The sequence below is a fragment of the Hyposmocoma kahamanoa genome, unplaced genomic scaffold, assembly GCF_003589595.1.
Source record: "Hyposmocoma kahamanoa isolate Upper Pololo Valley unplaced genomic scaffold, ASM358959v1 100021, whole genome shotgun sequence".
NCBI lineage: Eukaryota > Metazoa > Arthropoda > Insecta > Lepidoptera > Cosmopterigidae > Hyposmocoma > Hyposmocoma kahamanoa.
In genome coordinates this window covers 15,362,403-15,389,876 of record NW_020653200.1, presented here as the reverse complement: position 1 = coordinate 15,389,876, position 27,474 = coordinate 15,362,403, and the positions used below count along the sequence as shown (strand labels likewise).

General features: G+C 37.0%; 1 protein-coding gene across 2 annotated transcripts; it reads left to right on the top strand.

Moving 5' to 3' along the window:
- On the top strand, positions 1–27,474 carry LOC113231119 (fibrinogen C domain-containing protein 1-A-like). Of its 2 annotated transcripts, XM_026465331.1 has the most exons (9): positions 1–367; positions 456–461; positions 24,480–24,633; positions 25,411–25,494; positions 25,869–26,025; positions 26,106–26,370; positions 26,460–26,586; positions 26,690–26,849; positions 27,058–27,474. In XM_026465331.1, exons 1-9 carry the CDS (start codon positions 133–135, stop codon positions 27,193–27,195), a joined length of 1,326 nt encoding a protein of 441 aa, XP_026321116.1. In that variant the 5' UTR covers positions 1–132; the 3' UTR covers positions 27,196–27,474. The 2 variants fall into 2 exon arrangements, with proteins under 2 accessions (XP_026321116.1, XP_026321180.1); XM_026465395.1 differs by lacking the exon at positions 456–461.

Below are 27,474 nucleotides of genomic sequence, written 5' to 3'. Positions count from 1 at the left end.
CAAAAAAACAACGAAAACCCCGAGGAAGCGATATTCTTTAATAGGAAGGATCTTGACAGTTTGCCGAATACGTCCGCTTCGACTAGGGCTGTGAAAGGAGAAGTGGTAGTAGAAAAATTTGTGGAAACTTTAATGTCTAGTGAGAGATATTTGAAAATGATTGAGTCTGTTGAGAGGAAAGTGAATCACCTAGACGCAACCTTCCACGAGAGAACAAATAGTATCTTAAAGTATGTTTCGGAGATGTTACGAACCATGAAGGCGGGACCAGGAGACCTGATGGAGAATACCTTGCGGTCAATAAAGACGGATCTCGATAAGCTGAAGATGTCTGTCACAGAACGATTGGAGCGTCCAACTATGCGTGGTAACTACATTTCACTATTGAGTAAAAATTCAATCGTTAATAATAATTTAAAAGTAAACCTATTTATATGAACACCTTTCATCCACAGATTCCGGTAGGTTACTGCACTATTTTATTATTATTAATCTTTCGTGAACAATATATCTTCCTGTGAGTGCTGCCGAGACCACCTTTTTTATAGTTACGTTAATTATTTAAACATTGTTTGTGCTTAATTTAATCGGAATGTTTTATAAATATTTATTCACACGTACACTGTACATACACAGATTATACTGGTAGTTAAATCCTATTTTATTAAGTGTTGAACTTATCGGCAATTTTAAGCTAAAACGCATGAAAGAAAAGCGGATGACAAGTTGATCACAAAATTTAAATGTTACATAAGTTATAATGGTGAGCTTCTGTGTATAATTGCCTTTAGGTTTTCTCTTCAGAAAAAACTCCGTAGCGTAGCCACGAGGAAGACATATAGGGATAACTAATCTTAATTAGATTAAGTTCTTAGGTTTTCGTGATTGTTACACATAGGAAATGAAACTATTTTTCCGGATTTAAATCGCGTATATTTGTTTTTTCAAACAAATTAATAACTATTTCTTTATTTATTTATTTATTCAGGATATTCCACATAGCAACACACTATACATTAAATTTGAACATTGTAACTACAGTGAAAAAGTAGGGTGGCTTGCATCAATTTTAGACATAACTGGTTGAAAACTGTACCACCTCAGTCAACCGTGACCATGGGACCTGTAAAGGGCCCGAAACGTCGGTTTGTTTGGAAAAACAAATATACGCGATTTAATTCCAGAAAAATAGTTTCATTTCTTAATTAAATTAGTTATCCCGATTTTTTAACAGTGGATGTAGTGTAGTTTTTCATTAGCCAAATACACAAGTGAATGGAATGTAAATAAGTATCTCGAACCAGAACCTTTTAGTACAAGAGCATAACTTAGACTCAATTTATATTGCCTCTGCGACCGAACGGTTACGACGCTGGTCTGCCACGCGGAGGTTCCGGTTTCGAATCCCGGGCCGCACTATGGAAAATGATAGAACAACGGCATATCAAAAACCGTTTTTACTTAAGTCGTTATTGACTATGTTTCTTATGTTGTACTATTGAATTGATTAGTTTGCGACTTAGAATAATAACGCATAGAATGATAGTTTCATAAAAAACGAACTATCACAAGTGAGGCTAAAATCAAATTCATGTAGGCGTAAACAACTTGTATTTACGCTCGTCGGCACGCACACAAATATACAAATAATGATGCCATGTAACAATTCCCTCAAAAGTGGGGAAATTGTATCTTGCTTAACTCATCATTAAGTTAGAGGTGCCTACAGATTTGCTCGATTTTGTCGATCGTTACTGTCGATCATAAGGTGCCTACAGATATGCTCGATTTTGTTGATCGTTACTGTTGATCGACAACGTCAAGTGACAGGAATTTTCAAAAATTTATTTTTAGTAATCCTTATGGAAATGGCATTTATATCTGAATACACGAAGGCGGACACGACTTTTCTCATTTCTAAATCCAAGATGGCGGACACGTCTTTTCAAATAAATGCAATATGGGAATCGTTTTCGAGGTGCTCATCACGAATATGGCATTTATTTCTAAATCCAAGATGGCGGACACGACTTTTGAAATAAATGCAATATGGGTATCATTTTCGAGGTATTTGGGGGTGCTCATTACGAATATGGCACTTATTTCTAAATCCAAGATGGCGGACATGACTTTTCAAATAATAGGAAGTTGAGTGTCGTTTTCGAGGTATTTGGGGGTGCTCATTAAGAACATGGCACTAATTTCTAAATCCAAGATGGCGGGCACGATTTTTCGAATAATGGCAAGTTGGGTGTCGTTTTCAAGTTATTTGGGGCTGCTCATTCCGAATATAGCACATATTTCTAAATCCAAGATGGCGAAGAATTAGAAGAAGAAGAATTAGAAGTCTTGTCCACCATCTTGTATTCAGATATACATGCCATTTCCTTATGGTTTACCAAAAATACATTTTTGAAAATTGTTGTCAACCATCTTGGATTTAGAACTTAATGCTACATTCGTAATAAGCACTCTAAAACTCCTCGAAAACGTCTATAATTCTCAATCGTTACTGTCGATCAACAATGTCGAGCAAATCTGTAGGCACCTTATTAAATACTAGCCAATTTTTATTTAACTCATATATGAACAAAAACCTACAAGCGAGTTTAAGTGTGACTATCGAATTTGAATATGTAAATAGCCTGATATTATCTGTGGGTACGTTTACATGAAAAGTACACGATAACAATAAAGAACCTGAACCTGAAAGTTATTTATACACGATTTTGGAGAACTGACGATGACTTTTTAGTCAGTGTTAGTTTCTTGAAATAATTTTAGTTAAGAACTTTTGAGTCTGGGCAAGACAATTTTTTTAAATGAGTGTATGAGGGACAAGAATAATGATTTTTCACATGAAACTAATGAAGGCAAATACTAAATATATTTCGTAAAAATAGCTAACGTAAATTCCCTACAATGTTGTTGCGGCGGTGTACATTTGTAGACATTTTGCAACCGTCGCGATATTGCCTATTCTCAAAAAATTACGTCATATATTTATTTTGAAACAGAAAAGCAAAATGGGGAGAAAAAACCCGTTACTTTGCAACATTTTCGTATCTTGTTGCAACGAAATTAATTTTCTGTTTTAGTGAATATTTACATAAAAATACAAGTTGAAACGCGTTACTTCCTTGTGGAATGTGATGTTAGTGTCTATTTTATATTTGTCTGATCTATTTTTAAACCCAATTACCGCACATTTCGTCATTTTTAGCCAAAGTTTTTGAGCTGTTCGCGGTGCAACTTGACCTTGAGCACTGACAGCCCGCTCGCTCGTGTAGGCCCATAGGGCGCCCTACAATTTGCCTTAGCGTGTGCGGGCTAGGTTTCTATGCGTTATTATTCTAAGGTTTGCGGTATATTTCAATAAATTATAGGTATTTATTGATAACAGGGCGTTTTGTCTACATTTTGCACTTATTTTGTGGTACTACTTTAATCAACAAAATGCACACTACCCTCATTTATGAAATTATATAAGAAGAGTGAATTAATTTAATAAAGCTATTACAAATTGATAATAAAACTAAACAGACGTTTGATTATTACGTATCATCACTGAATTTCAAAATGTCAAATTCTTTCAAGTGTTCCAAGCGTGAATTATTACTCTCATACATTGAAGGAGGAATAAAACTTTAAACCCTATCAACAGTTTTAAAATAAAACTATCATGTTTCTGAAGACAACATGTGTTTTATTATCAGTGATGTTCAAAGGAATCTCATTCCTTCCTTTAATAAACGATGGGCAGAAGCGTCCAGGAAAAAGGATTCGTTTCTAAAAAAGAACGAAAATTGGTTGGATTCTGAATATTTGGTAACCTTACCGAGCATTGAAGAAGTAACACCTAACATCACGCCATCACTTCTTCTGGGAAACGCGGAAGACCCTGTGTCTCTTATGGAGACTCATCAGAATCAACCAAAAAACGAAAAAATACCGCGCTATTATTGAATATGGCTTTGAACACATTTGCAATGCCTATGTTCAGGGCTTACGTTCAATAGGAGAAGAAATAGAAGCAAAATTCGTGGAAAAACTAAGGTTTGCTGACCGTAATGATACGGTCTCTATATTTGAATCTCATAGAAAACGCAAGTGAAAGCAAAATGCTAATGGATCAAGAAGCATTGAGTGTTTTCATTGACTTCGATTTAACGAAAGCACAATATATATACTTAAGGAATTTAACAAACGAACGAGACTGTGTTCTATTCCCACCATTTTATAAAATACAAGAAATCAAACAGACATGTTATTCACCATCTACAGCAATAGAAATTACAAATACACATGCAAAAGTACTAAACCTTCAAGATTTATTGGACCACACTGTAGCTAGGATTTTGGCCATAGATTCGGTGTATAAGAATGGATTGTGTCATTTAGTTTTATACAGTAAATGGAGATGTGATGGTTCATCTGGTCAAAGTCAGTACAAACAAAAACTTCCAGAGGAGTCTGAACTTGTTTCTGATGCAAATTTATTTATTACGTCGTTAGTGCCTATTAAATTAGTCAATGAGCTTACTGGCGACATTGTCTGGCAAAATCCAGTGCCTTCGTCAGTCCGTTTTTGTCGGCCCATATCGATAGAAATTTGTAAAGAAACTCCTGAAAAAACTAAAGCTGTTATGGATGAAATAAAGAACCAAATAATTTCCTTGCGGCCATCATTAATTAATAAAGAAGGTGAAGGAGTGAATGTGAAGCACGAACTCTTTCTGACTATGATAGATGGCAAAGTAGCTCAAGTATTAACAGATACACCATCTGGATCCACGTGTACAATCTGTGGAGCTACTCCACGGCAAATGAATGATCTGACTAAAGTCACTAGTAGGCCAGAAAATGAAAATGCATATCAATACGGACTTTCCACATTGCATGCCTGGATTCGTAGTATGGAAATGGTATTACATATCTCATATAATCTTTCTTTTCGGACATGGTCAGCCACAAGTGAAGAAAAGAAAAGACAAAAGCAAGAAAAGAAAACCCTAGTACAAAAACTTTTTCGGGAGGAGCTATGATTGATCATCGACAAACCACGACAAGGAAGTGGTAATACCAATGACGGTAATACTGCTAGACGATTCTTTCACAACGCAAATTGTTCTTCTGAAATCACCGGAGTGGATGTGAATTTGATCAAAAGGTTGTATATTATTTTACAAGCTCTTTCATCAGGCGTAATGATAAATGCAGAAAAATTTGGCAAATATGCCATGGAAACTGCCAGGATTTATGTAAGTAATTATGAAAGGTACTACATGCCATTTTCAGTACACAAAATTTTGATTCATGGTGAAAGTGTCATTAAGCATTTTGGTGTAATTCCTATTGGTCAACTTTCCGAAGATGCACAAGAATCCCGTAATAAGGATTATAAAAAATTTCGCCTACATCATGCCAGGAAGTGCTCTCGTTCAGCTACAAATGAGGATGTATTTCATACTCTTCTCTACACATCAGATCCGTACATTTCCAGTCTTAGAAAAACATATAGCAAAAGTGTGAAGGCACTTGATGAAGATACCCTGGATCTTTTAAAAGTGAACGAACTAATTTTGGATCCTGAAGTTCAACAAGTATAATAAAACATAATATACACATTGACATACATACATTTCTAACATTATTTTACTTTTAAATTAGTATTTTGTAACTTTTTTTACTATACGTGTTTGTAATCTTATAACTTTTAATTTCTTAATTAAATAGATAAGAGCTTAAACATGATTGTTTTAAAAAAAACTAATGTAATAATACATTTTTATTAATAATATAAGTAGCGTTGTCCTTAAGGAAATCAAATAAAAGCTATTTCTGAAATATATTTTTTCATTTTTTTTTTTCAAAAATAAACATACTCTTATAAAAGTATAGCATCTGAACTTTAACTAAAGCAGTATTTAATACTCTATGCTTGTGCAAAAATTCAATAGTCTATCTTAACAAATAAAAAAGTTATTGATTTTTGATCTGAAACAGACCTCGATTTTCCATAGTGGGCCGGGAGAAATATTTGTATGGCCTACATTCATTTCTTTCGTGAGGTTCGGTGTAATTTGCCGTTGTCTATGTGTGTGTTCATGGCATCCGCGATACAGGATTTACCTAGTGCGGGGCTATGAGTGTGTGTGTTATTATTATAATTATTACGGTGGAACGAAATGGAAACAAATTTTTGTGTAACGTTATTGTACAAAGCATAATTATGAAAAATTGTGAAAATTATTCAATTGTGAAAAGTGCAAATTAAGATTTGTTCGAGCCAAAAAACTGGTCGCGTGTCTTCCGAACCATATTCGTGAATGCTCAGGAATAACGGCGCATTCTCGGGAATGCTCGCACATTCGCGTGAATTCCCACAACAGACGTCGGCGATGTGTGGCAAATACGCGGAATGTGGTGCGAAGGCAGCCGCCGCACTGCGACCGCAAGCGTCTTCGAAATAGGTATGTACACACATATGTACCGTGATAGAAAAAACATGGATGTTGATGGACATATAAATCTTTGTAAAATGTTTCGTATTCTCCAGAAGTTTTCGATGACTCATGGCATCTTTTTCCTGTTCTTCCTTTTTTCTTCACAAATAAGCTAAATAAAAACAATATCCAAGTCTACAATCTTTGTTTTGTAAAAGATTTAAGTTGAACAACTGAACACCTACTACCAGGCCCAATGCACGGTATCGGGAAATCTCGAAGGGATTTTTTGAGCATTGCCGCCACGTAGCGGGGAAAGCGCGCCCCATCTCGGCCAGTGAGGCGAATTTCGCTTCCGTTCCGCCGGATTTTAAATTAAGCCTTACGCTGTGGCTCAGCTTTGAAAGTTCTTGCGACATATTTTGACCTTTATAATTTTTTAACTAATTCGTCGACAACATATGGGTGGAAACCTAAAATAATAATTACGATCAATTGTTACGACTATTTATGTTTGACCTGCTTAATGTTTAAATATTCCTTATTTTAATGATGGAACCATTTACTACTAAACATTTACTACATTCATTTCTTCAAGAGGGGCTAAGTTCTCTGACTTCAGTGGTCGATTTTTTTTCATAATTCAGGAAAAACATTAAGCGACAAGGAAAAATAACTAAAACTTACATAAGATTCCGTTAATTGGGCAACTAGAACCTTAACAGTTAATGACATATTTCATCTACCGAATTCAGCTACCACCGAAATCAGGATAATTTAACAAAAAGCAATTAAAAACATTCAATTGTCTACATAAACATTTACTAATATGACTAACCTTTAAATTAAGCTTTAAAAACTAAAATTTATATAAAAAGTGCGCGAAACAACGTAAACAAATTTCACCTTATGTCAGAAAGACGATAATACTCACACTGCCATGTGGCATGAATACGTTGGCGAACGTAATGAAGTAGAAACTGTAGGTACTGGGATGCTGGAAACAGTCCCCGACCTGGCACGAGCGCTGGATGCGAGTGTATTTGCTGTGGAAATTGAAATGTTTGAATACCCTAAAGACGACGCATTTGGCTGCGTGTTAGAGAGGCTTAATGGCTTTAGGTCGCTATAGTACCAACATGTTTTGGGACATCGTGTGCATCTGAGACGCATGATGGGTTAATTAAAATCAGTTTTCAGTTTGGTTGTTCTGCTTTTTTCAATCACACAAAGTATTTCCGGTTCTCTTTTTTGGAACTTACACGATTAATATGTTTCATTACTTTTTATACATAACGAGGTAATTCATGCAAATTCAAAATCATTCGTTCCGCTTTTTCTTCGCATACATTTTTCTATCTTTTTCTTTAAACCTTTCATATATAATTAGAAAGTTTTTTACCTTTGCGTTTCTAGCACGTCTCTTCGTAATCTTGATTTCTAATTTTTAGTTTTCTGTTTTGGTTTTCCTTGTTCATTTTCAGCGGGAAGCAAGTATAAAAATAAATAATGTGAAATCAATAATATTAACTAAACTTTTGTAAGAAAAAAATAAAATTATTGCTTTTCAAAGAACATATTTCTTTTCTCAATTCGGTGGCATAAAATTCACCGTATTCAACGCCACGGGATTCAGAAAATATATATATTTTTTATATTACTCGTAAACGACAGTAGGTACTTATAAAACCAATTATTCTCGGCTTTCTTCGTCCTCAAGATTAGCATTTAAACAACACCAGTAGTACCGCGTAGCGGCCGCCATTTCGCACTATATTGAAGGTAATATAATAATTTTTTGACATTACACCTCGTTTACTTGTTCGATCACGTCATTTCATTCGCGTGTTAGTGCTTTCGCGTGTTTCGCCACTTAGTACAATTTTTTTCCACTTCAAGACTTAGTTTAAAATAACTGTTTTAAATTGTTCGACATGTCTAAAATAAAATACAAAAGATTATGATTTTCTATGCAAAAATAGAAGAATTAATTTACGGTTTTATTACTTCGTGATAAAACCGTTAAACGTCGTCGTGTGCCTGTTATATAATTCATCGGAATTACATGGTTCATACAAAATCATCAAATAGTACGAGGACGACACAAGGTATTCGACCTGTATTTTATACCGAACAACTGTAAGCTCCTCTGCGGCCCAGTTTTGAACCCAGAACTTAGAGCTGCCCTCACAGAACAAATAATGAAGAGAATAAATTTGTATCCTTTATTGCGTCTACTTATGGACACAGGACGCATGCTGCTTGCCATTGCATGAGTGCCACACACAAACACAGTGATACGTCAACTAGGCGTAATTACATTATTTCTTCCATCAAAAAAGAGATGAAGGAATCCCTTCAAAATGCTAAAGTTGCTATTCTGTTCGTTCATACATTACCAGACACCTAAAAGGTAGCTAAAGCTATTCACAAGTCAGGTTCAGAAGTAAAAGTAACCCTTCTACTAAAATTAGCCTTGCCAAGAAATTTTCATCAGGCACGTCAAAAAACTGGCGGAACAACCCGCCGCGCTAACAAGCGATGGCGGCGAAGGAGACAAAGGAGACCGCGACGACGACGCCGCGCCGCCTGCATCGACGAGGGATCAGCGCGCCAAGTACTCCAGGTCGTCGCAGACTCAGCAGTTCACTTGCAGCGGTCGTTAACTTATCTGGAAAAATAACTAGCAGGCTTACAAATATTATTAATCATTGGTCACTTATTATCCGAAGCCCTGTATGATTGTCGTACATACAAGGTTATAAATTCACTTTTCGGCCCGTAATTCAGACGTGCCAGCACCTAGGAATTATCCTTATTTGGATATACCACACTTTTAGAAAGTCAATAAACATTTATTTGGCGCGATCGCAAAGTTCTTTTCTCATATGCTCAAAGCGTCAACATTGCAAAGAACAATTTTTCTCTAATATATTTTTGGTGTGGAAACCGAATGGTAGAATGAGATTCATTGTAATAACTAAAAATATTTGATAAATATAAAAACACATTCTGAAGTATGGAGGATTGAGGATTTCGGTACAGCCTTGATATATAATTTCTCGCTTCTGTTTTCATAGCGAAGATCGATCTTAAAGATGCATATTTTTAGTAAAAATCCATGATAAATACTGAAAATATTTATCTTTTCAGTGGAGGCAAAAAATCAAATGAAAAAAAAATGGTTCTACCGTTGTCTTCTGTCAGTAGGGTCAATTTATATAGTACAACAATTCCGTATATAATTCATTTCTTGCTAAATTATATAGTGTCAGACTGCTTTGACTTTAATTATCAGTGACCTCCGCGACCTCCGCGACCTCCGCGACCTCCACGACCTCCGCGACCAAAGCACATGACACGACAACACAAAAAGTAAGACACGACATTCCCATCGTGCTGACCACAGATATATGTCTGTGGTGCTCACGTTCCTAGAGAAACTATACCTCAATTAATCCTTGTCACTATCCTGGCTGGTCCTCTAACTCCAATACTTTTTTCTGTTTTTACAACAGACCATTGATAACTCGAATAATGGTTCTTTCGCTCATGCTATTATAGGTAACTCTTATTAAATATACTGCTATAATACATATAAACAGTAACTCCGACAGATTAATATAAGGATCACCAATTTTTTATTTAAATGTGTTTTATTAGTACCAAATCAAAAATAAATAAAATCTTGAGATGAAGATGATGATTGATGAAAATATTTCATTCTCTATATTTTTTCATATTCCATATTTACATAGGACGCACTATAAGTTTCCGAAACTGGCCACTTACATAAACAATATTTAAAAAGTAATTACAACATTTGAAAATGGAACTCTTTGGCTGTAGAATATAGTTTGTTTCATCTGACTGTCACTGGTTTTTACATTGTGACGTCATTTTAGAAATTGGTTGTCTACATCACTATGGATTTAACTCGTGAAAATTTTCGTAGTATAATTTTCTACGACTTTAAGTGTAATTTAACAGCTCAGCGGAGCTTGGCTCGGCGTCAAACTGCTTTTGGCAATGAAGCACGTGACATACCATGAGATTCGGGTATAGATCGGGATCTTTAGGCATAGGCATGAGTCAAATACCATCAATACTATACAAAGATTTGGGTGTGAAAAAGCTGTGCTCTCGGTGGATCCCACACAATTTGACTGAGGCTCAAAAATCGGATCGCATCACTTGGTGCAATGTCATGCTTACCAGATTCAACGAAGATGGTGTGGGACTTAGCAACAAGTGACGAAACATGGATTTATAGTTACGATCTCAAAACAAAGCAGCAATCGAGCGTATGGGTCTTTCGACATGAGCCGAAACCATCGGGTATGTAACCAGAAATAGAGACGAAAAGTCATTTAATTTGTTTGAAAACTATTCTGGCATATCATTACTGTGACAACTGCGCTCCGATTGGCTAGCCCGAGTTCGAAACAACTGACGGGTGTCATCAATGAGTGCCGTCAACTGTTTCACTTCAAATCGACCAGTTAAATTGAGCTTTGCTATAATGGACGAAAATTGCAAAATTACATATTTAATGTTTAATTACCGATGAAATGTGATTCCGTTTGATTTGTAATTAGATGTTTTGCTGTTTTTCCCACACCTCCGAATAGAACAGCACGGCATTAGAGATATTATCATTATTACAATAAATACAGTATATTTTTTGGAATATACGGAGACGTACACACAGGTTAGTAGTTGGCCTGTCTATATTTCAGTGCAATGTGTTACCAGGATTATATGGCCGTTATTTCGTCTCTATTTCTGGTTATATACTCGATGGCCGAAACTAACCAAAGTGGCGCACGTGCAAAGTGCCTCTAAGCGGATGATTGCTTCTTTTTTTAATAAAACTGGACTCGTGGCTATTGTTGCTGTTGTGGAGAATCGTTGTACCGTGAATAATGATTGGTACAAGACCATTTGTTTGCCGGAAGTTATTGACAAACTCCGTAAAAATAACCGTAAACGCCGTATCATCTTGCATCACGATAATGCCAGTTCTCACGATTTTCATCACTTGAAGATGTAGTCGTAGAGTATGAAAAATATGTTTCAGCGATTGTCACGGAAGAGTGGCATAAATGCTTTCAAAATTGGTTCATTCATATGAAAAAGTGCATTAACGCTAACGGAGAATATTTTGAGAAACAATAAATTCGTTTCTGACCACTTATAGTATATTTTTGTTATTCATTCCGGAAACTTACAGTAAGCCTCACGTACAAAGGTATACCACATGTAAAATCTCTAAACGTCTACTAGCGTTGTTTAAGTGCTAGTTTTGAGGACGAAGCCGAGTATAATTAATGATTAAACAAACTTACCTGTACTTGAAGTTCTATCATAATTATACGAAGGCTTTTATTCCTAATTTATTCCTGTATAATCAGTGTGTGAAGTGCAAATAATTGTAACAACAGGATTACAAGTGTTTTTCACAAGGAGATTGGTTGATACCGTCCGTTAAAACAGCATCCTGCTAATAATACCCACTTCGTCGTAACTTGTTTATATCGAATAAACAACCGACTTCGAAATCTATACTGTTATTTCGCCGGTACAAGTTGTGTACGCACTGGTCAAAGGGCATAGTGGGCGGACTCTGAGCTCACCGCCTGCGGTTCGCATCTGTGCTACCAAAGGAAAGTATTTATTTCGAAAATTTTTTTATTTTGTTTTTTTAATATTTTCATTTTATTTTCCTTTATAATATTATATTTACTTTTATTTTATTTTTAGTAATATAAGAGTCCAAGAACACCACATAAACATACAACAACATACTGAAACTGTCTCCTTTTGCTTGAGTTTTGTCAAACAAATTGCGGAGACAACGCACATACTTCCACACACACTCCATCAAATATTTTTTATTTGTATATTTGCGTCATTATTATAATATATTCTTCGAGGGAGTTCATTCCACAACCTAATTGTACGTGGGAGATAGCTCCTCTGAAACCGTACAATACGAGATCGACTCGGTTCCACAGTGTGAGGATGGACTCCCTGTCGGTGGCGAGCGGTGCGATGATAAAATGTTGCTGTTGGCATTATGTCAAACAGTTCTTCAGAAAATTGGTCATTGTACAAGCGATAGAACAGGCGTAGGGAGGCAAAGTCTCTCCTCCATATCGTCTGTAAGCACATCAACAATTCTCATAGCACGTCTTTGAACCGCGTCAAAGGGCCCAAGCTGGCACCCAGGAGCTCCCTCCGAAAGATTCGTATTCCATGTGAGGACGGACTTGTGACTTATAAAGTAGCAGACTTTGCTCCGAAGTGAAATACCACTAGCCCTGCGAACACACCAAGCTTTTTGGTCCCCAGCTTGACTTTGCCATCTAAGTGACTGCGGAACTGAACGTCATAAGAGATGTCGACACCAAGGATCCTTATGCTCTCCGAGATATTTAAGTTCTGGAAGGTCTGCAGCAAATGGAGTCTTCGCGGTGAACGCGCAAACTTGTGTCTTGGTGGGGTTAAATTGAACTAAGTTTAGTCGTCCCCAATCAGAAACCTTCTCCAGGGTTTCTTCTGTTTGTGACACAAGTTGTTTACGGCTCTCCTCTACGAAAGACCGAGGGGACTTAGCACGGCCAGTGTAATAGGTGTCCACCGTGCTGTCATCCGCGTAACAGTGAATGCCGTCAGTAGCATTTCATTGATAAGTAGCAAAAACAGAGTTGGGGACAGCACAGAACTTTGCACACCAGCCAGCAGACACTAGCCTTAATGTCCAAACCGTCAGAGAAACTACCTTCGACGACGACTCTTTTGCTTCTGCAGGACAGGTAGCCCGTATGATGGTAACTTCGAAAGAAGACTTTCTGTGCCAGACCTGGTCAAACGCCTTTGCCATATCTAGCCAAAGCCTCACCTTGAGTCTCAATAGCAGAAGCCCATCGGTGAGTGAGATACACTTAAAGGTCACCAGTAGAGCGACAATGGCGGAAGCCATATTGGCGGTCGCTGATTAGGTCATGAACTTTTAGGTATCTAAGAAGCTGGGCGTTAATTAGACGCTCCATCACCTTGGAGAGAAGGGAGGTTATGGCTATATTTAGCTGGCTGGCTAGCCTGTAATTTGACGAATCTGGTCTGTCACCTTTTTTCGGCACTGGATATACATAGGCAGTCTTCCACGATATTGGGAATTTTGATAGCGAGTAGGAGAGCGCATAGAGGCGCGTTAATATGGGACACAGCTCCGGAGCACACTTTAAGCACCACTGCCGGTATACCGTCTGGGCCACTTGCCTTATGAATATTGAGCGAAAGCAACTCGTGCCGAACCCGCTATTGCGTTATAACTGGCATGAAGGTACCGCACCAAGGGGTGGTAGGTGGCGCAGCTGCGCCATCGTTCATAGTCGAGTTCGAAGCAAAGAGAGTACCCAGTAAGTCGGCTTTCTCTTTAGCGATATAGGCTAGATCAACGTCAGGTTTACGGAGTGGTGGCAAGGTCGACTGACAAAAGTTACCCTCGACAGCATTGGCGAGCGACCAGAAAGCACGGCTCCCCAAGGGGTGGTTTGCAAGTCCCTCCCCATTTCTGCCGGCGAAATCGAGTTTTGCTCTAGCGATCGTTCGTTTGCAGGATCTCGAGACAGCATTTAGTTTCCGCTTCGCGTCGGGAAGCTTTGGATCCCTATTCTTGAGCGCCGTAGTCCAAGCCTCAAAAGCAGATTGCTTTGCAACTTTAGCATCACTGCAAGATCGATGAAACCACAGACGCTTTTTGACATCGGTAGCTACTAGCGAGTTTGGTATAAAACCTTCCGTACCTGCCAGAATCATGTCAGCGACTGTGGCTCCACAAGTATCAGGATCACCCGAAGCGAAAGAGAGCTGACTCCACGGGTACGATGCGTAGAACTCACGCAGTCCATCCCAGTCAGCTGACTTATAGTGCCACACACGACGCTTCTCCGCGGGCCATTAGAGATTGGTTTGTGTGCAAGCAAGTTTTGTCCGGACAAGGCAGTGGTCCGATGAGCCGAGAGGCGCATCCACAGAGATGTAATACTCATCCGGATGAGTGGCCAGCCAAGGTTCAACAAAGAACTCGTATGGTTCCCGACATCTGGAATCCGCGTTGGAGAATGAACCAGTTACGAGAGCCCATAGGCCAAAGTAAACTCGCGGGCAGTCTCCTGGCTGTACACGCACACCCCGGCACAACGCACAAAATTGTGCTCAAGCTTGTACCCAGATTAGGATTTGTATGTTTTACGTAAAAACCCACACAACCCTGGTTAATAAAAAATATCTTTTATATGTATTAAGGATTAGAAATTATTAGAAAATAGCTCTTATTCTGTGCTAATAGTAATTTTATAATTGGAAGAGGACTGTGGCAAGGGTATATAAAGTACTCCTTAAAAACGTTCTATACACTTACATTAAATTTATACATTCCAAGGACGCGATTTCCAGTACAAAATGATGACCAGGAAAATTTTGTCTGAAGAGAAGAACAAGAAGATGGAAGTGGAGCTCAAAAAACTGAGAGCGCAGACTGATAGGCATCTTGAAGAATGAGATATAAATGAAACGGAAATGCAAGCGCTCAAGGCTTCTAATATGACAATAAAAGGAAAGAACATTTGATGAAATTCGACGATTTTGTGAAGAATGCAAACGGAACAATTAATTATAGAGAGTTTTGGAAAAATTCATTTGGAGCAAGAAGACGGTTTAGACCGCACCAGATTTATGGAAAGACAGCTAAGGGAATCTAATGCTGAAATCGCATCATTATATAAACAAAATGAAAGCTACGACCACCTAACGACTTTGTCACTCCGTGAGGAACTAGCGACAGAAGACAGGAATTTATGCAGCAAAAAATTATGTACCACTAAATCGCAGGACACAAGATTTTCAAAATTGAACAACCAAATAAGAAAACAATCGAAAGCACTTAAGAAATTAAAAGCGGCAAAGCTAAATCTACACAAACAAAAGGTGAATATGGCCAAACAAGTTAATGACCTGGAGTTGGATCTTCAATCAAGAACTGAAGACCTAAATTCTACTCAAAAACAAATAGAAGAACTTTCAGCCGCAACTTATGAACTTTTGAAGCTGGGTACTGAGTATAGAGAGCTTACTCAAGTTCTACAGGATAAGGTTGGTGAAACGGATAAGCAAGTTCAGGTAAAGCAGACTCCATCCCCACAACCCACATCGTCAACTCAACCAACACGTGTATCGTATGCCAGTGTTGCTGCCAGGAAACGAAACTGCTCCAGTACAACTGTTGAAGTTCAACACCCTCGATATTCCACTAAGACTAGCAGAACTCCCACCAGGCCATTCAGAAGAACGGTTATTTTTTCTGATACAATAGGTGCAGGGCTTGGTCATCATCTAAGTAACCCCTTACAGCAAAGGGTACTCAATTATTGTTATCCAGGAGCTACTTTTAGTCAAAATATTACACTATTAAGTGGTCACAACTTTGATAAATACACACTGTGATTATTATGCTAGGTAATAGTAATAACATTAGCAAAAAAGAAATCAATAGTAGCACTGAAATGTTCTTGAGAATACATGAGAAGTGTGGGTGTAAATTCCAGGCACTACTCATAATGAGTATGTATACAATTTAAATTTACATTTTTACAATTTGACATGCCGTCATAGTGACGTTATATTTTGTTTTGACATCAATAAGTTCGTAAGGAATTTCTAACTTTTTGAGGATATACGTTCACCCCAAAGGTACCTGAGACATATTGCTAGTTTACTAGCTTTTAATATCGAGGACGCGGTTATAGAACATATAACGCAGTCTCACGACAATGCTCCTACTCTAAGTAGCAACAGTTTATTACTAACCAACATTTAAACTAGAAAACACGACAACAGAAAAGTCTAATCTTTTAAATGTAGTTCATCAAAACATTCAATGCTTTTCTGACAAAACATTAGAAATAAGTCTGTTTTTAAACGATAATTCCGTTAACATGTTTTGTGTAACAGAACACATGTTGAAAGACTACGAAGCAATCAACAACGTGGAAAATTATGTAATAATTAGCTCGTTCACAAGAAAGACTTAAGTAAAGGCAGATCAATGATTATTATTAAGCGTAATGTGAAATTTAAAGAGCGTAAGTATATCACAAAGCTCTCTATTGAACGGACTATTGAGATTTCATGTGTGGTATTGGATCAGTTTGTCATCTTATTTGTATACAGGCTACTAATTACAACGAGTTTGAATCAATCATGGAAGATTTTAAAATTGGAAGTTAAAACAGAATTTACCAACTTAATAAACAATATGGTTTGTGGAGTTTTAAATGTAAACCTGTTGGAAAACTGTTCTACTTCTGTAAGACTCATTAATTTACTTAAAAGTTTTAACTTGATCAATCTTTTCTCGGAACCAACTCGCATCACTGCTTCATCGTCTACTTGTAACATTCTTTGCAACACAAGCACAGTATCTGAATCTATAATAAATTACTTAAGATCAGACCATAGTGCACAATTGGGTACTTTTAATTGAAAAATGAGCAAGAAGATAGACTAATTTCTCTGCAGACCGATTACCACAGAACCAATCATTATATTTCAAAAGAATATCGACAATAGCTTAAATTCCCTCACCCATATAACGGAGGTTCCAAATATTTTATATAGCACGATATTTAATTGCATTAAAAATGAATTTGATAAGGTATTTACATCGAAAACACTAACCTTCCGCAGGGAGACTAAATTCAATGACTGGGCAACAGTAAACATTCATATGAGTAGGTCTCGTTTGTATGAGCTATATGCTATGAAAACTTCCTCTCCATCTCTTGCTATAGATCTCCTAAAGAAAAATATTAAAGTTTGTCGAAGTGTATTTAATTTTCATCACGTTGATTCAAAACAATAACAAAACATTTGAAAGCTAATGATAGACATCATTAGCTTTAAAATGTCAAAAAAACTGAAGATCTCTGGGGCATATCGACTAAAGTTATCGACTCGGTAATTTATCTAATTTCCCCACATTTAGCTGGTGCATTCAATAGGTGTGTTGACGAAGGTATTTTTCCCGAATTGATGAAATACAGTTAGGTTATTTCCTTTATATAAAAGCGGTAGGAAAGTCGATCCTAGTAACTATAGGCCCACTTCAATTCTACTAGCTTTAAGTAAAATATTCGAAAAGGTTATGTTGATTCAACTACTGTCGTATTGCGGTAGGAATCATATTTTTCATAGTGAATAATACGGGTTTACTAGTGGTAGATCGACTAGTGGTGCGGGGGTAGCACTACTAAAACATATCTTTGATGCTCTTTTTTCTGATCTTTTGGGAAAGGTCCTAGAACGCTATTTGAGTTTTCTGTGACCTCTCAAAGGCATTTGATTGCGTGGACCATATTACTCTTATTAGGAAGCTGGAATATTACGGGGTAAGTGGCAAGGCGTTGGAACTTGTCTCATCATATCTTAACGGTAGAATTCAGAAAGTAGATATAAATGGATTTATTTATTTGGGTTCTCCGGTAAAAATGGGTATTCCGCAGAACTCAATACTTAGACCTTTCTTATATCTCATTTATATTAATGACCTACCATTCTTTGTTAAGGACCTTTGCGAAATAGTATTGTTTGCTGACGACACATTCTTGATTTTTAAAACAGACAGACATGACGTTGACTATGACAATATTAATGATACCTTTCAAAGGTAGTTTATTGGTTTAATATTAAGAATTTATTGCTCAATGCCAAGAAGACAAAGTGTGTTAAATTTGAATTACGTAATGTAAAATCGACTAACCCAATCATAGAAATAAATGGAGAATAGTTAGACCTTGTTAATAAAGCTATCTTTTTGGGAGTGACCTTAGACAGTAAACTCCAATGGTTTCCACATATATCTTCCTTGGTCAGCAGATTAAGCTCTGCTGCCTAAACAGTCCGTAGAATACGTGAACTTACCGATGTTGCTATTGCTAGACTAGTTTACTTTAGTTACTTCCATAGTATAATGTCCTACGGGATTCTCATGTGGGGTAAAGCGGCAGATATACAAATCACATTTGTGTTGCAAAAACGAGCGATTGTTTCTGTGTACCATTTAGGTTCTCGGATTTCTCTCAGAGAAAAGTTTAGAGAGACTGGTATCATGACTTTAACAGTACATTTACTCAAATATTTTGTATGCCCGTAAAAATATACATAACTTCGTTAAGAAAGAAGATATCCATAATATTAACCTTAGAACTAAGTCCAAACTCATGGTACCACGTTTTCGTTTAACTAAGGTAAACGATTCTTTTATGGGGATGGGATTTTATGCGTTACTATAAGATTCCGGAGAATATATTATAGTTTACCATTTCCTAAATTTAAAACTTACATTAAAACACATTAAAAGTACTTTAATTGAAAAGTCATATTACAAAATTGTAGACTACGTGTTAGATAAAGATGTATGGAAAGACAACGTGATTCTAGATTCCACACAAATATGATTCAAAATGTATCCTATAGCATTTAAGTTTATTTGAAAAGAGCAATCCCTAGAGTTTCTTGCTTGTTTTTCTCAGGGAGGTCAGCGTAGTGAACGAGCAGTAGCTTAAAAAATGACGTTTTCAAGTGTAAAAATTTTACATACGATGCCTTACTTTCTCACACTCGTATCTTATAAAGAGTGGTTATTCAGGAGATGACAAAACTTTATATTTATTTTGAATTTCTTTTTTTTTTTTATATATATATACCTGACAGGCAAATGACTCCACTCCACCTGATGTTAAGTGGAAAGTGGTATCCAAACGCGAAGGAACCTAGTGCAGCGATGGAATCCTCACTGCACTAGCCGCCTCCACCCTGCCTGCCTACAATATGCCTCTTCACGCCTCGTTTGAAGGACCTAATCAAGGGTATTAATTTGGATGCCTTACTTTAAGAATAGGTAAAAGCCAGTGTGTGAATATGAAGGAAATGTGATCTGAAATCAGCCTGCAAAATTTGTATATACAAGGTCAATGTATACAATCCATTTTATGCATTTCAGTTACTTTGTGTTTTAAGATACGAGTTTGAGAAAGTAAGGCGATCGACGATAAGGAATAAATGATTATTTGACTTTGACCTTGACTTTACTTCGAAGAGAATACTATCCCACTCTGGCTTGGTGCCTAATGCCTAACATTTTAATTTTGCCTAGTCATACATTAGTCATCATTAAATTGCTTAGTGCCCCCTAATCGTGAAATATTTCTAATTAATTAACGCTCTGAACTAAATGAAATGGCGTGATCGAGCAAGTAAACGAGGTGTACCTAATGTCAAAAAATTCCTATTTTACCCTCAATATAGCACGAAAGTGGCGGCCGCCACGCGGTACTTCTAGTGTTGTTTCGTATAAGACACAACTTCACGTACAGGTAAGTTCGATTAATCATTAAAAAATTGTTATTATATTTTATTCGTTACGACACATTTTTAAAGAATATTACATAGGACCGTAAAATTTAGTTTTTGAAATATCGTACATCGCCGAATTCAAAAATCAACCTGGGCCCTGATTTTAATCAAATCTGTATTGATCCCATCGGGTAGCCCATCCGCAACATTATACACCTCGACTCGGAAAAAACGCACTTTCCGATCGGGAGAGGCAATCAAAATCAAGCTGCTGGATCAAGACCACCGAATTACGTATTTACACTTAAAAAGTCCTGAAATCGGCCACAAATATCCAGATGTACTCTCCAGCCACAGAGGCGTGATGGGCGAACAATACGCACTAATTGCGAACCTTCTAAAATACTTCACTTGTGATGTGTACCGTGACTAGTAACTACCACCGTATTCCGTATAAGCGTGGCAATCTTGGTATTGTGATAAAACTATTGTCTGGTTTATTGTGAAATTTAGCTTATAAATGGGTACTGTGATCTAATGTAATAGACGTGAAATAGTCTAAATTAATATACGGTTGCAATTTTGAGAAAAATGACACTTTGTGTTGGATTCTGTTTTCAGGACACGCCATCGTTGTCTGGTTTTAGGTATTTCGGATTTTTCCCGTTAGATCCGAAAGGTTTATTGTGAACATTTTGTGCTCTCCAAATAGCTTTTGACCTATATTATACACTCCTTTGAGTTTTGTGCAAGGACACTGAAAATTGAATGGATGGACCAAACCATCTACTACGTTAGTGATGGCAAAACTATATAAAATTGTTTATTTATTATTAATGTGCAAATATTATTTTATATTCCATCACTTTGTTTATATTTACGGGTAATATTATAATCAGACGTATTATTAGACCTATCTTCTATAGATTTGCACACTAACCTGCCTCTTCACTACTTATACGCGTCAGAAAATGTGCAATATAATACGTCTGTAGTGATTCCAAGAGTGGATGGACAAGATTTTATAACGATGGAGCACTAAAGTTATGGTCCCATACAAAAAATACACATTTTATATTTTCCTACTAAACTATTCGATTCATGGCAAAATGTGATATGACAATGTTTAATTAGGACAATAGGATCTCTCGATTGCCTTTTTTTTGAGAGGTATCGTGGAAAAAAATCCTATGTCCGCAATATCGCTGATCCGACTCACTGTGTCGCAAAGTTAAACCAAATATAGTGTATAATTTAATGTACTTATGTGATTTTCCGTCATATTGTCGTAAGGCAGTCTCCATTTTCTGTCTATGTTCATCGAAGATTAAGTAAAAAAACTCTACCTATTCCGATCCCTGGTTATAATCGACAAAAAATTCAATTTGCTAAATAAAATGCTATGAAATAAAAGGTGCTAATTGCTGTGTGCATATTTGTAGCTGTGAATGTAATGATATTATAAAAAAAATGTTAGTAATTGGTCCGTAGAAAAAAGATTTCATGCACAAACCTTTGTGCATGAGTCCTACTCTTAGTGGTTGGAAAAAACTAAGGTCCTACTCCCAATTGCCCGGGTTTTTTCTTAGCTACACTTATATATTATGTAGATATGTGCTTTGCTTTGCTTCCCAAGTATGTAATATAAATTTTAATAAATTATAATTAATTACAGATCATCGTGAACGCAAGTAGGTATGCGACCTGTGTGTGAACTGTGTGAGTAAATTGTGTTTAACAATAGATGTTCATAACTCTGTGAAGGTTTATTTGTTTATAAACTATACAAAACATTTAGTGTATAATAATATTTTCATGAGACTGAAGATGCATAAACAACCGCGTGAAAAATCAATACGAATAGCAGACACAGACGTCGAGGACTCACAAGTCTGGTATTTTTACACGATGATTTTGTTGAGTCACTGTAGGCAATTTGTAAACTCGCATCGAGTTACGCGCAACACCCCGCACCAGTCGCCCGTTAACATCATCACGGTTCATAAGTCAATATGGTCCGGAGTTTGGAGATACTTCACATAGCTCTAGCCGTCTCAGCCGTCACCTGCGACATCGCCCGCGACAGGAGAATCAAAAAGAGGGTGTTTGAGGATAAGGCGTTGTGGAAAAAAGAGTATGAAGACGAGCTGACGGACGCAATGCTCACCAGCAAGAAACGAGACAACAGCACCAGGGTGCAACAATCCGCAGTGCTCTCCGACAACGAGGCTGTGGTTGAACGATTGATGGATTCTATTACCTCCAGTGAAAAGTACTTAAAAAAAGTCGACAGTATAGATTTTAGGCTTAACCGTTTGGATATTGAAGTGCATGAAAAAACAAATAATATAATGAAACATTTAGCTGAAATCCAAAAAGGACTTCGCGGCAGTCGTTCTGACAAAACACAAGCATTATTAGAAGCTCTCAAGAATGAAATATACCAAATAAAGTTTCAATTAGAGGGTGCCCAGAAACCGGGTCACGGTAACGGACATTGATATGTAGTTGTAGATGTATTGCATGTATTTACGCCTTACATAATATTCGCCTGTCACTTTACAATAACAACATAATACTAGCAAACCTTCCTACGTAAATAATAGTTGTTAGAAACAGTTTAAAAATAATTTTGTGTTAAACAAATTACTACTATTTAGATTAGTGATTAAAAATTGTAATGGCATTTGTGGTAGGTTGGTATATACACAATCGTCATCTCAAATAGCTTAGTTTTCGTTGTAATGTGATCGCGTGGTCCCACGTGTTAGTCCCACTCGTCCGTAGTGTCACTAAATATCGTAAGTACTTTAACACAGCCAAAAATGAATTAATCCCTTGCGTGGTCGACGCCCCGGGTCTGAGCTGAATCGACGGTAAAAAGCCGGACGGTTTGACGTTGGTTCCTTGGCGGAAAGGGAGTTAGTTGTCTTCTGTGAGACGCAAGAAAATTTATAAGTATTTTGCTGCGTCCTACTTAAGGGACTACACAAACTAACTACACAAATTTCGCGGTTGGCGGGTTCCGCGGCTGAAAATGCTGCAAAACGAAAACATGCTAAATATTCTGCCTTGGAGCTGATGTACGACGTCGATGGTGGCGATCAAGATGGTTGGGCCCTGAGGTTCGGAAGCTCAGGACTTATTTAAAGAGTTGGGTCGCCGATTTAGAGACAGAGGCTGCGATCACCGCTCTGGGGTCGTGGTTGGTTCAGCAAGTGTCCATTGCCGTCCAGAGAGGCAATGCTGCCATTATAATGAGAACTTTTGAGCCGGCCACGATACAGGGCGGGATTTCTTTTTCAGGTTAGATTAGTTTTTTAGGTTAAAAATCTCTTGAAAATCTCAGTTTTTTTATGTTAGTGCCTTTTTGACTTTTTGATTGACGAAGCCCAATGCTGGTCTTTAACTAGAAATATCATATTTTACTTAATGTTATTGAGTAATTCATGACTATTGACGCAAGTATTGGTTTGTTTTCTTGAAATGAACGTGAAAAGTTTTAAGTCCTCTGTAACAAACAAAGGATAAAAATAGATTTTCATATACCATTAGGTAAAAATTTACATGTAGGTACATAAACGGGGAGAAGTTGTAATTTTAACAAACCAAAGCATCCGTCACGCAGGCACGCAAGCACGTTTCTCTGACAGATTTAACCCAAAATCCGTAATAATCTATTCGTTGTAATTGATCTGTCTTATTTTATGGAGTAACAATGTCTGACGCAATTCGTCAATATAAGAGACACAAAAAAATAAAAGAGGCACCCAGACATACGGAAGCAAGGGTCTCATAACTAGAGATGGGAAAAACTGCTTATATTTTTAAACGTTTAAACGTGCTTTTTTAACAAAAGCGTCCTCTATTAAACGCTTTTCACTTAAACGCTTTTTAGCTTACAAAATCGTTTAGACTTTTATGTTAAAAAAGCTTGCGACGTTGTATTCATAGCGAAAAGCAAGAGTAGACCACTAAAGGCAGTGATATTATACTTGTTATGCTCACTGACTAAAGGTTTTAAGATAAGTAAGTTTATTTGTAAAACACAAATTTTAATTTTGTTTATAAACATTGACTTACAAATAAATGGACGACGGGTCTAATACAAAAACAGCGAAAAAAATGTCCCAAATCAACCTATTTAAACGTAGTGACATGTAAAGGAGTATGAAAAAGCTAAAACGTTGAATTTAAATTGTAGTGTTATCGCAGTACTGTCTAATTTTGCTTGCTTCGCTGTCAGTCGAACAAACGAAGACTAAAGCGTGAATGACGCTCTGTATACGATTTTAACGCCCTATAAGTTCGGACACTTTTTAGCGCGGACCCGACGTCCATATAATTGTAAGTCAATGTTTATAAAGTTATTTTTCACATTGGCGAATTAATTTGTATAAGAAACATAGATGGCGGGACTTGAAACATATGCACATTGTTAACACTTACGCTTAAATTTAAAAGCGTGCTTATGTGCTTATTTTAAAAAGCAAACTTGTGCTTTTCGTTTAAACGCCCGCCTCTACTAATAACATTTCAAGAATTCAACGAGAATAGAATATAAATAGTTGTTTGTCCGATTATTGGAAGCCATTTCAGTGGATATGATTTCAGTGGACGGCGGTGATTTTCACGCCGACGCCACGTTGGACTCGCGCCTCTCATTGATGGAAACACAGATTAAAAACATTATGTCCGGCGTCGACTCTATCGTCTCTATCATCTCTGAGGTCAAGACACGGAATTCCGCAAGAACTTACACTACCAAGTAAGCATATGTAATAATACAAACACAGTTTAGTCTAAACAGTCTATAATTGGTATTGGGCCGCCGCGGCTTACTACGCCCTAAAACCTCTCTGTCGATTAACAACAAAATGCAAGGCCAACAGAGGTTATACAGCTATATAGCTATATTTTGGGGAAATTACAGGCACATGGGACTTGTCAACTTATGCCTCAGGGTGACGGGCGCAGTGGCAGTTCTCATAGGTGCGAAAGTTAAACAGCTGTTATAAATCATTTGTTGATTTAATAAACAACAAAAAAGTTGTGTGAAATCTCAAAACTCATCTCAAACCTTGTACAAAATTAACTAAAGCTGTTTTATAAGTTCAGTACACGATTAAATTTTAAGGCAAGTACGATTTGTTATCGACACTTTGCATTTCTTATGCCAAATTATTCAGCTAATTTTAATTATATTCAAAATTAAAAATCAAGAAAATAATACAAAAAGTAATAATCACATTTATATTTATGATGAATAATTTGTTGTAAAAAAATTATCAAGATGTGTTTGAAAATCAAAAAGTTATCGCACGTTATGGGTTTTTATGTTAGCGTTATGTTAATGCTGATTTGTTATGTAGGCGTAGTCAGAATCAAAGTGATATAGGGAAATCTCAATTTTATCTACATGTTCAGAGTGTACAAAATATTTGCACACTCGATTTCAGTCAATACATGTAAATATGTTGTATATTACTTTTTAAATATTATTTAATGTTTTTAATATAAACAGACATTAACTGTGTTTATACAGGTCGGACCTCGGGTTGGATTCCATGACACTCATAAACGAGTTCAGGAAAACTTTGCACGAGTCCAAGAGGAAATGTGACTGCAAGTTAGTGAGACCTAATATTTAACTACGTAATATGTTGTACAGTAAGTGTTAGTACGCGTACTAACACTTACGTACGCGAACGTGTAACCATAATTTAACTAGTTCTGTACGATCGGGCGCTGTACATATTAAACATTTTTGAAACTACTGCAAGTATGTGGCAGGATTCTTCACTACCTTAAATGAAGAGATATCAATCCGTAAGCCAATATGTTTGTTCCTCTCCCTCGAAAAAAAACCGTGTCTAACGGTGTGATGTATACGGGTTGGTAATGGTCTAAATAATATTCAGCTGAACATTGGAAATACATACATAGGTACCTATGTACATGTTGGCTATTGCTGAATTTATTCATTTTCCTTTTGTGTATCAGATCGGGTCGTGTGGATCGCTCTGAGCGGTACCCGACAGACTGCCACGAAATCCAAATGCAGGGCTTCAACGTCTCCGGAATCTACAAAATCAAGCCAGACGACATGGAGCCCTTCTATGTGCTTTGCGATCTCACCACGGCAGGTGGAGGATGGACTGTAAGAAATCCACTTACCTATACATATTCCGTTGTACGATTTGACTTCATTTTATATACCTCGCCTCTGATTTGTCGAAGGTACTGCAAAACCGTTTTGACGGTTCTCAAGATTTCTACAAAAGCTGGAATGATTACAAGAATGGTTTTGGCAATCTAGCGGGAGAATTTTGGTTAGGACTGGAAAAGCTCAATTACCTCACTAACCAGAAGCTATACGAACTGAGGATAGAGATGGAAACGCAGCACGGACAGGAGGCGTATGCGGGATTTTCGGTATTCACAGTCGGCCCAGAACTTGAAGGATATAGAATAAGCACTCTTGGAACTTATTACGGCACTGCAGGTACATATTTTCTCGCTACATAATCGTAATATTTGATCTTGGCCCCATTACAATGGTAGTATTTTTTTACATGTACTTATTTGATGCAGGCGACTCGTTGTCGTATCACGCTGGACAAAAGTTTTCAACGATGGACTCCGACAATGATGAGTGGAAAGACGGCGGTTGTGCAATAGAACACGGAGGGGCCTGGTGGTATAAAGAGTGTGATAAAAGGTATTTTATTATACTTGTATTATTAAGAACAAGAAAGTGCTTTAACCTCTGTGCCCTCTTCACATTTTTAACAGATTAATCAATTATTTCAATATATTTTCAGCAATCTCAATGGCAAATATTCGACTACAGCGGACGAGCACAGGGGACAATCAATTTATTGGATATCTTTCAAAGGGCCAAATTTCCCACTTACAAAAACAAAGATGATGATCAAGCCATTACCCGCGAGTAGACCGAACGACCTGGTTGAACAATCCAGGGTAAAGTATGAACCGGCTGTTCTGCACAGATCCTATTTAACTTAAACACAACTCTTCTCTCGCACGCTGTTCCAACCGCACTCGCACTCTGATTGCAACGTGACATTCCTACTTCACACGTAAACCTAAGAAAGCACGTAAACCTAAGAAAGCACGTAAGCCTAAGAAAGCACATAAGCCTGAGAAAGAACAGCTCATGTTGTTGCAGAAAATTATAGAAAGTTCGAAACAGAGGACAAAAGCAACGGAAACCCAAGTTAGTCGTCCAAAGGAGACAAATAGCGGCTACGACGCAAATAAATTCCACCGTGATGGTCGCAAAGAATTTTTCACAAGTTACGCATGAAAATAAGTAGGCAAACTCACCGAAAGGCCAAAAATTCGACAATAATTATACGAGAATGTTAGAACACAAAATGAGTATTGTGTTCTTGGATATATAAAAAGTGTTTCGTAAACACTTTTCGCCAGAAAGTTACATTGCACAGAGACAACTAGTTTGTAATTTTAAAACATAAGTCTATTGTTAAATAATTGATAAACGACTACAACAGAATTGTATAATGTACGACTATTGTAATAAATCCTTTGGGTATACAAAAACATATAATTACCAAAGGATTAA